Genomic DNA, 10610 nt, shown 5'->3' on the forward strand with positions numbered 1-10610 from the left:
GTTAGATTTTTATTTTGTTTATTTTTTTTTGAATAAACTCATATAATACATTAGTCTCACAAATAGTACTAGAATAGAGAAACTAACCTATTACCATTAGAGCTCTCCTGGATAAAAAAAAACCCATTACAGGAGGATAAAAACCCCACACATAGTCATTACCCGGCTTGAAACTCAAGTCTTTTGTTCGTCTAAACTCCAAACATGTCACCTCAAAGACTATTATTTGACAGAAAAAAAAGTAAACAACACCATTTTGATGGCCAAATCGAGAACTAACAATATTTTGGTCATGCACAAATAAAAATAGCTAGTATCTCCACCTTGTTTAGCCTTTTTAAAAATGATAAAAAAAAATTGCAATTTGTTCATTTTAATGCAATGCACTAAAAAAACTTCATTGACCAAACCGGACAAATTAATTCTAACGTGCTTCAGTGTCATTTTCCCTAAAAGAAACTAACACATTTCTTATAAGTCACATACTTTAACAGTTATGAATGCAACTATAAAGAAAACAATAAATCCGTTAATCCCATAAGCAACAAAGGTCTTAAACAAATTGTCCATATCATATGATCATTGTCTCCAACACATGATTCAAAATCCGTATTCATATTTATTGTAGAAAACTATGGGATTTCGACTGAATTACTAACAACATATGGTTCATTGTATGTCAAAACTGAAAAATATCAATACAAGCCATCAATATAGTGCAATAACAAGCAGTCCAAGAGAAGCAACGCCAACACACAAGTACGAAACCACATTCAACCTCACAAAAAACACATTCAGATTCTTTGCAAGTTGAAGTGTAAGAGTCAGAATCTGCAACCTACCTTGCTCCTCCATTTTCCTGAAGAAACTCATTGGCTTCAATGACCTCCGAAGCATGAATGACAACGAAAATGGTAACCCAAATGCCAAGCAGCTCTGCACAGATACTTCTGGGATAGGAGTCGACTTGGTAACATACGAAATCCAAGCGCCTAGACCCAACTGAAACAGACCCAAAAGAGCTAAACTTTTGCTAAGGGTGTAAATTGTCTTTGTCATTTGATCGAGCACTTGGCGTGTCTCATTAGCAAGTGCAGAAACATCGCGTTCCACAGTAGGTCCAGTGATCTCTTGGTGCTTGAATCCGTCAAGGGTTTGGCTTGGATTCTCGTTAGGTTTTTGGGTTTCTTCAGGATCAGATTGCTGAGTGGAGGTTGACAAAAACTTGGGGCTTTGATAAAGATTAGGGTTTAGCGATTGGATTTTGAAACTAGCGTTGAAACTGGTATTTGATCTAATTAAACTGTGACTAGTGCCAACTGGTATTGTGGGAAACGATGATGGGAGATTGAAAGTAGTGAAATTGGGGGTAGAGTTTGAGAAGGATCGATGGGAATCATCAGGGATAAGACGGTAGGAGGTGGGGTATAGTGAAAAGAGAGCAGGGGAGGAAGAAGGGTTCAGGATCTTGGATGCAAGTCTGCGAGAGATTGTGGAAGCCATTGTGTCTGCGGGAGAGAGAACTCCGGTACTTCAGCCTGCAACTTTGGTTATGGCATTCGGTTTTACCCCTATTTTGATATTTTCTACAGGGTTTGGGTTGTTTTTTTTCTCTTAATTTTGACTTTGTGTTTATTTGGTCCTTAATTCATTTTAAGTTTTTAAAAGTCATTTAATTTTTAGTTTTGTGTTTATTTAGATATTTAATTTTTAATTTGGTCACTTTTTTTTTTGAAACGGCAAATCTAAGATACTCTTAAACTATACCTTAAATCCATCTATGTCCCCGACGGGACTTAAACCCCCAACTTCAAGAAGGAAGGGTAACACTGGATACTGTTGGGCTAAAAGTCATTTGGTTTTAATTTGGTCACGTAACTTTTGACTTTGTGCTCTTAGTCATATAACTTTTAAAATTATGCTAATTTAGTAACAACTAGGTCAAAGTTCGTCGGTCAAACTATCGTTAACAACACTATAAAGAGGACCTATTGTGTAGTATTTTTTGTCATTGAGTGCAATTGAAGTCATTATATCTGAAATTGCATATGGAATACCTTAAAATTTCAAAAAATTGACAGTCGTTAACAATTAGAAAACAATTCATAAAATGGGTATTAATTAATGCCCTAAATTTTTTTTTTTTTTGCATTAATTATACTTGAGAGCTATAGATAAGAAATTTGAATAGATTTTGTTTTCCTGATTCCATGAATATAAAGAACGTCAAAAACAAACATTATATGAGGAAGTTATGCCCATTTCAAGCTATAAAATCAGTATTTATCTGATTTTTCTAAAATGAACTTTGCACTACTTCGTTTGGAACCTCGTAAATTGTTTTTGAGCATGTTTTTGAACTCAGACTGTGGTCTATTATTTGATTTCTTTTTTGTGATATTCTTAATCTTGAGAAAAAACGAATTCGTAAAATTACATGTTGGAATCTATCGACACGAGAACCGAAAAACGAAAATCGCTAAAATACTTGGCACATGTTTAATTGCCAAAATATCTACCAAAAAGTCGATTTGACTTTTCAATAAGGGATAATGACTTAAAAAGGTAATATATTTTTCGATTTGTACACATTTGGTCACTGAGTTTTTTTTCGTCCACATTTACCCCTTCAACTTGTTAAACTGTATACATTCAGTCCTTATGACCGGCTACTCCAGGTTACCCGGTAAAAATGACTTAATAGGGTAATATATTTCTCACTTTGTACACATTTAGTCCTTAATATTTTTGTACACATTTAGTTTTTTTTTTTTTTTTTTTTTTGCAAAATATTTTTTTTTGTACTCATTCAGTACTTATGAATGATTTTTTAGTTTTTTCTCACGAAATCTTACGTGAGACATTCATTAATGAGGTGTATGGGGTTTTTGATGCTTATATCCATCGCGATCTCGACTACTTGGTTGCTTAGGTCATGTGTTCTGAACGTCATAACTTCTTCATATGATCTCAGATTTTAACGATCTTTATATCCATACACGGTGGCGGATTTAGTATGGTCCCGGTGTTGCACCGACAACACCTGTTTTTTCTGTTCGCAGTGGAAAATTTTTCGCTTTTTTTTTCGTTTATACCTATTTTCCATGTATCGGCAACACCTATTTCATCTCGGCAACACCTACTATGTATTACTGCGTCTTCCCCTGTCCATACGTTTTTTATGAATGCATGTATGTATGTTTTTTTTATAAAATCGTTAGTAAAAATATATTACATTTTAACGGGAGTAATCTTAATGAAAGTTGTAGTAGACTCAAAAAATGAACACGTGGATAAAGATCCTTAAAATCTGATATCGTATGAAGAAGTTACGATGTTCAAAATACAAGACCTAAGTCAAACCACAAGACTTACGCAACCAAGCAGTCGACATCGCATTGGACATAAGCATCAACAACCCCAAACACCTCATCAATGATTGTCTCACGTAAGATGTCGTGAAAAAAACCTAAAGAAATCATTCATAAGTACTGAATGAGTACAAAAAAAGGACTTATTTTGAAACAAAAAAAATATTAAGGACTAAATATGTACAAAAATATTAAGGACTAAATGTGTACAAAATAAAAAATATATTACCCTATCAAGTTATTTTTCCCGGCTAACCTGGAGTAACAGGTCATAAGGACTGAATGTGTACAGTTTAACAAGTTTAAGAGGTAAATATGGACGAAAAAAAAACTCAATGACAAAATATATACAAATCGAATAATATGTTACCCTTTTAAGTCATTATCCTTTTCAATAATACAAAAAAATGCTTCAATTAGAAGCTACTCTCTTCTCTCACTAACTTTCTCTCACTACCCTTCTCTCTCTACTCTCACATCTCTCTCTTTCTCTCACTTGAATGGAAGTAACCTCCATCGGAGGTTGTTTTTCTGGCCAAGAGGAGGCAACAAACTCCTTTGTTCTTCACCATTTGCTTATTGAAGTAACACCTGCCAACCACCCTTCGATCATTGCTACTGCTACACGACTCCATAACTGGCGACGAGAAGGAAAACAGCAGGAAGGAGCCACCAGAGTAGCCCCTCAACAACGACGTTCACAACCCTCCTCCACCCTCCTCCGATCAAGTAACACCACCCCAAGCCCCCCTTTCGATCGTTGTTGCCTCCCTTGAAGCATAACAACCGACAAAAAGGGAAAACAACTGAGAGAAGCACCAGAACAACCCTCTCTCCACCACCTTTGACGCTTCAACCATCGTCGAGCCTTTCACCACCTTCGCTTTCCTTCCCCTCGATATATGGCTATCATCGACGAAGTCAAGGAGGCCAAGAGGACCGTCAGAAAAATGGGCTCCTTCTCCTCGCGATTTGCTCAACCACTACCGGACCACCTCTTTTAACCGCCTTCGTTTGTTTCCTTTCTCGATCAGATGAGTATCAAAGACTCTCTCCATTGGTTGCTTTAATTTGATTAAAAACAGTTCCTTCATTGTATTAGTATCACCAAATCAGTCCCAATTTGTAGTTATTGTTCAAATCAGCCTCTCATTTGTAATACTTGATCCAAAACAGCCCCTTGTTCGTATTGCTTGAGCAAATCAACCCTCCCTTTTGATTTTTAAGATCAATTTTTCCTTCCACTTGTTTAAATTATTACTAAACTGTCCCGATAGTTTCTCTTAATCACAAGAAGTGTCGAATTGTGGTTTTTCACGATAAACTTCACAAAAACGAACCTAGATCGAGATCACACATCAAATGTGAGTTTCTACGACCCCTATTTTACGGTTTTCATATTTGGGAGAGAGTAAATTCGTGTTTATCAAAGTTTTGATGATTTATAAGTTTTTATACACAAAATGACATCATACTTTGTTAAAGTTTAAAGATTGTGAAATAGCAACCTAAAATGTTATAAATCACAAATATATCTTATAAGTATTAAGTAGGTTGTTATATATATATATATATATATATATATATATATATATATATATATATGATTTATAAGTTTTTATACACAAAAAGGCATCATACTTTGCTAATGTTTAAAAGATTGTGAAATAACAACCTTAAATGTTATAAATCACTAATATATATTGTAAGTATTAAGTAGGTTGCTATATATATATATATATATATATATATATATATATATATATATATATTAAGATTATAGTATTTGTCATATATAAGTTTGAGCTTATTAAAATATATATAGAAAAAATATTATATCTAATAAAAAATGTTATTGAACATATTTAGGTATAAAAAAAAAGTACATTACCTTAAACAGTTGAAAAACAAAGTTTGAGAAAATATAACATGTTTAGTTGAAAATATCAAAAATCAACTATTATTATTATATTCTTTGACATTATGTAAAATGAGCTTAAAATGACGTTAATATATTTTTATAATTATTATAAAAAATATAAAGCATTTTACTAAATTGTGAAAAATTGTCATATATGATAGCATAATTGATTTCCAAATTTTAAGAATCGTTACCTAAGAAATCATGTACCATATCAATCATGTAACTTATCGAAATTTTTGGGAATTGTGGTTTCACTTTGGCTGAAACCTGTAATAATCCTATAACGAAAAAGTTAGAATTGGGATGTCTACTCCCTCGGTTAGGATCCAACACTCTCGGGTCTCTCTGAAGGAGCTATGTTTGGTTCTAAAGCCATTTGAGTTAGGTTCGTTTCCTAAGTCATTTCAACTATGTTGTTGTTTACACTAAGACTGTAACTTTGCGAATTGAAATCTTTGTTTTCTATAATTAACATTGCTAACTCGCAACACTTACCATAATAATTATGCTCCCACTAGCATGATAATTATTATCTTACTAGCATAACACTTATGCTCCCACTAGCTCTGACATGTACCTGGAAATAAGCTGGACTTCTAGAAATCAATACTTGTTGACTTTCTTACCAAAGTTCAGATTTCTGATACAAGACGCTTCGATAAGACTTTATCTAGGCTTCTCAAACTCATACACATTTCCTTAGATAACTCACATATGTGTCTAAACAGTTTTAGAACTTACAACAATAAGTCTCAAATGTTTAGACCTTTTGCCATTTCTCACAATTTGAACTATGAAGAGGAATGCCGTAATCATAATCGAATTTGAGAACGCAAATATCACAAATTCTATCTCCTTAAAATCTACTTAGTGAAAGCCTTTCCTCACAATCATTTTCATGAATTGGAGAGAAACCTTATGACACTTAGATTTTATGGTGTATGTGTTCCTATCCATGTGAATCAAATATGGTATGAAACAGGAAATCCGCCTGGTCTTGCATACAATTTGCCAGGAGCCACCTATGGGTCTTTCATACAAATGCCAAGGGCCACCCCCTGGTCTTCCCATATATCATAAGCCAATAGGCCGACATTGCTGCCTTCGAACCATAGTATAGTGAGGAGACTCACCTCAAGATTCTAAATAACACAGACCAAAAGCTCGGACTGCCGATCCGGAAAATTCTCGATGTTACATATCACCTAATCAATGTGCCGGTTAACCACACACGCTCCATTGATCTATGATTAACACCAAGCTACCCTTTGCTACCCTTGCTAGTCCCAAATTAGTGTGCCAGTTAACCACACACGCTCCACTAACGACTTAACAATGTGCAAAGTGCAATTTCATGGAATAACACCAAATTCACATTTTTCCTAAGTAACTAAGATCGGGAATTTATTAAGCATTTAGTTACTTGGTATTTCATTATACTTTTAATGAGAATTAATGTCCTATCCTACCCGTTCGATTAACGACCCTCCACCAGTCAAGGAAGCGGTGGGTGAGAGTGGACACCCATTAAACCACCATTTTATAGGCAGTAACCTTATACCCCCCGTATAGACCGACTTCGTGAATGAGGCCTACTAACGGTAAGACTGACCTTTTACTTATACATATATAATATATTATACTTTTAATTTTATATAGTATAAGGGTGTATTTAAACATTTAAAATACTAGGTGGTTTAATCTTTTATTTAAACTAGACTTTTAATTTAATTAAACTCAAACCATATAATTATGGATTTATTAATACTCTTTTAATTAAACACTTTAATGAATTTAATAAAGTCCATAAGGTGTAATTGAACTATTCAAAGCATCTAGATTATTAAAAATTCAAAATTAAAACTATTTAATTAATTTTTAAGTTATGAACCCAAGAGTTGAATCTTTTGAAACCTTTCAATTACTAGATGTTTTAGAATTCAATATTTCATAATTTGAGACTTTTCAAATACCAAAACTTGAGGGCAAGTTTTGTAACTCTTGAAAACCTTTTCATTTCCATAACTTATGAGTTTAATGTTATGTTAATGGATGAGACTTTTCATGTTCCTTAACTTGAGGACAAGTTATGGAACTCACTAAACACATTTAGATCAATTTCAACAAATAAAATTATCATATAATTCATGATTGATCTAACTAAACTCATAAAGCAAGATAATATCAAATCAACAATTTACAAGTAACTTTGTTTATCATATAACCAACAATTATCTTAAAAATTTGACAATTATCTTTTCATTGGATGAGTATAATCACTACCATATAAAAAAACAAATTTTATGATGCAAAACAGTTTGTGGTAGTGATCCTAATCCAATATAGGCCAAAAAACCCGAAAATCTGTCATTTGCCAGTGCAACTCGTCGAGCCAGGCTTTGGACTCGTCGAGTTCATCAATGGACTCGGCGAGTTCATTCTGGCAGAAAGCTCTTTTCAGTTTGCTTCAACTTTGAACAATGAACAATGCAACAATATAACATAAAACTACCCTATGCTCTGATACCAATGTTGGGTTTTGTGTACTATAACACTCCTATGGTGCACATACAACCCTAATAGCTTTGGATCTAAGTTTTCTCTAGTTATACATGCAATAAAATTTCCAAAGCATGAAGCCTAAAACTAGCATACAGTTTTGGTACATGAATAATAAAATCAAGTTAGAAGAATACCTCCTTTTTGTAGCTTGTAGTTTTGGCCTTTCAAGAGCTTAGCACCTCAAGTGTGATGCCTCAAATTGTAACATCCCAAATTTCGAGTCCAAAAATTTCGTTTGTAATTAAGTAATTTATAAAATTGTTTACTGAAAACATTGTCAATATCGTATCAATCCATAAACCATCATGAACATATCTCAAATCAAAACATCGAACAGTAATATAAATCAAAATACAATCCCAAAAAACTCATTGCGGAAAACATGTGTGTGTGTGATGTGCTGCTACGCCGCCGACTCCTTCCCCTTGGATGAAGAGGTACCTGAAACCAAAACTGAAACTGTAAGCACAAAGCTTAGTGAGTTCCCCCATCATACCACACACTATACAATCATACATGCTGTCGGGCAATTCTGGGGTGCCCGACCTACCCATGTCAAGCCATTCTGGGGTGCTGACTACCCGTGTCAAGCCATTCTGGGGTGCTGACTACCCGTGTCAGACCATTCTGGGGTGCCTTCCTACCCTCCGGTCTATCTCACCCGGTCTCGGGGACTATTTCACCCCTTACTACTATCACATAATAAACTATCATAAAAATGCTGTCAGACATATCTGGAGTGTCCGACCTACCATGCGGTCCTAACAACCGATCAGGGGACTATTCCCCTCGTACTACCACTATCACATAAAACATAGCATACTGGCACATAGAACATATCAAGTAATAGCAAACCAGACAATTATCACAAAGACAATCATCTCAACTGTAATCAACTACTAGTGGGTCGGCCTTGGTGCCTTAGACCCACTTCTACTAGAAGGTAACTCACATCAATGTCGCGTAGTGTCTGAACTGTCCCCGACGTGAAAATCGACTTTCCTCGACTCCTCAATCCCTACACGACAACTCTACTAAGTTATCAAGTTGTACCCACAACCCCCATAAGGGTCAACCCAAATCCTGGTCAAAGTCAACTTTGGTCAAAGTCAACCTCTAGTTGACTTGACTCGCCGAGTTGGTCTACCAACTCGTCGAGTCCCTATTCCTCCGAAATGATCCAACTCCCGACTCTGCTCGTCGAGTCTAGCAACAACTTGATGGGTCCTTCTTCAACCATAATATCGGTACCATCCTCAACCGACTCGCCGAGTTCCCCTTGAACTCGTCGAGTTCATCTCCCTCATAAGAATGTGTTCAGTCTATGACTCGCCGAGTTGTATGAATAACTCGTCGAGTCCATCTTCATGGGTTGGGAGATTGCCTTGGACTCGCCGAGTTTGTTCATACCCTCGTCGAGTCCCATGATTTCCAGGTCTATAATCACGTCCATCTTTGTTGAGTCCTCTTCTAGGCTCAACCAGACTCCTCAAAACAACAAAGGTAGGGGAACCATTTCCCGACTCGCCGAGTCCCAAGAACAACTCGCCGAGTCCACTAAGTCCATGTCCATAAACTCGATTTCTGTTGAGCTCATCTCATCCACATGGTAGATCTGACCCCTTAGGGTCGATATAACACGTAAATGTTGGATTAATGTCTAAGTCCATAACTATAATTGGTAAGACTTGACCCGACCCGACATGGTCCATTTGGGTTGCATGGCATCATGCATTTGGATAGACTATAATGAGAGAAATAACACTTAAGGTTGGTTAATATATTATAAGTTCTAATATATTAATAAGGTTATTTAATTAGTATTGATCAAGAATTAATTTGGAATTAATTAAGTGATCAAAAGGAGACTAATTAAATATATGGGTTGATTGTGTAAATCATTCATTCTTATATATGTGGGCTTGTGATCCAAGATTCCTTATGTTGGACTAAGTCCATGGGGTGACCCATGGATACTCCATGGAGGTTAAAATCCATGGAGCATAAGGAATGGGTAAAGTTATGAGTTACATGGTGTAACCCTAATAGCCACCATATAAAAGAATCCCATGGCTCAAGAAATCGTGCACTAATGTGTGAGTGTGAGGGCTAGACGATTTCAAGGAGTGTTCAAGTTTCTCTCAAGTTATTCCAAGTGTATTTAGTGTTGTGTGAACCATTTGAGGTGTCACACTTGGGGCACTAGGCACTCAAGCTTCATGAAGACATTCTACATCAAAGAGGTATGTATTCTATCTTGTTATATTTATTATTTTGTATGCTAGATTAGGATAATACCTTGGATGTTCATAATTGTATGTATAATAGAGAAAACATAGATCCAAGGTATTTAGGGTTGCATGTACACTTAGGAGTGTTAGAATGCTCATAACCCTACAGTGGTATCAGAGCCTAGGCTTGTTTTCTTGTTATACTTGCAAAAGTAGCTGAAAAAATCGAGTTGGATGCATATATTCGATTGTTTTGGCTGGAATTGGACTAGGAACATTACCCTAAGATGTTTTTGGACTTATAAACTTGTTTTTGATGTGGTAATGTTCATGCTAATCCAATTTCTAAGATAATTGTCATAATTTCAAGATTTGTATTAGTTTGTATGTTCATGCTAATTTCTTGAAGATTGATGATTTGAATTATCTTGTTCTTATGAGGTTCTTAGATTAATAGAAAAGTTGTGTGAAATAGTTGTTTTCAATCCATTTTAATCTAAGAGTTGATTCCAAAGTGTGTTT

At 35.2% G+C, this 10610-nt stretch overlaps 1 protein-coding gene across 1 annotated transcript; it reads right to left on the reverse strand.

Moving 5' to 3' along the window:
- Positions 1–596: 596 nt before the first annotated feature.
- On the reverse strand, positions 597–1575 carry LOC145165163 (uncharacterized). The gene has a single exon (XM_079083849.1). The coding sequence runs from the start codon at positions 1501–1503 to the stop codon at positions 709–711; it is 795 nt and encodes a 264-aa protein (XP_078939975.1). The 5' UTR covers positions 1504–1575; the 3' UTR covers positions 597–708.
- Between the last annotated feature and the right edge of the window lie 9035 nt (positions 1576–10610).

This window comes from Lactuca virosa, chromosome 1 (genome assembly GCF_052849685.1).
Source record: "Lactuca virosa cultivar CGN04683 chromosome 1, Lactuca_virosa_CGN04683_v6, whole genome shotgun sequence".
Lineage (NCBI taxonomy): Eukaryota > Viridiplantae > Streptophyta > Magnoliopsida > Asterales > Asteraceae > Lactuca > Lactuca virosa.

Coding starts and splice junctions, on each gene's coding strand:
- LOC145165163 (XM_079083849.1), bottom strand. CDS start 1,503: ATGGCTTCCACAATCTCTCGCAGACTTGCATCCAAGATCCTGAACCCT.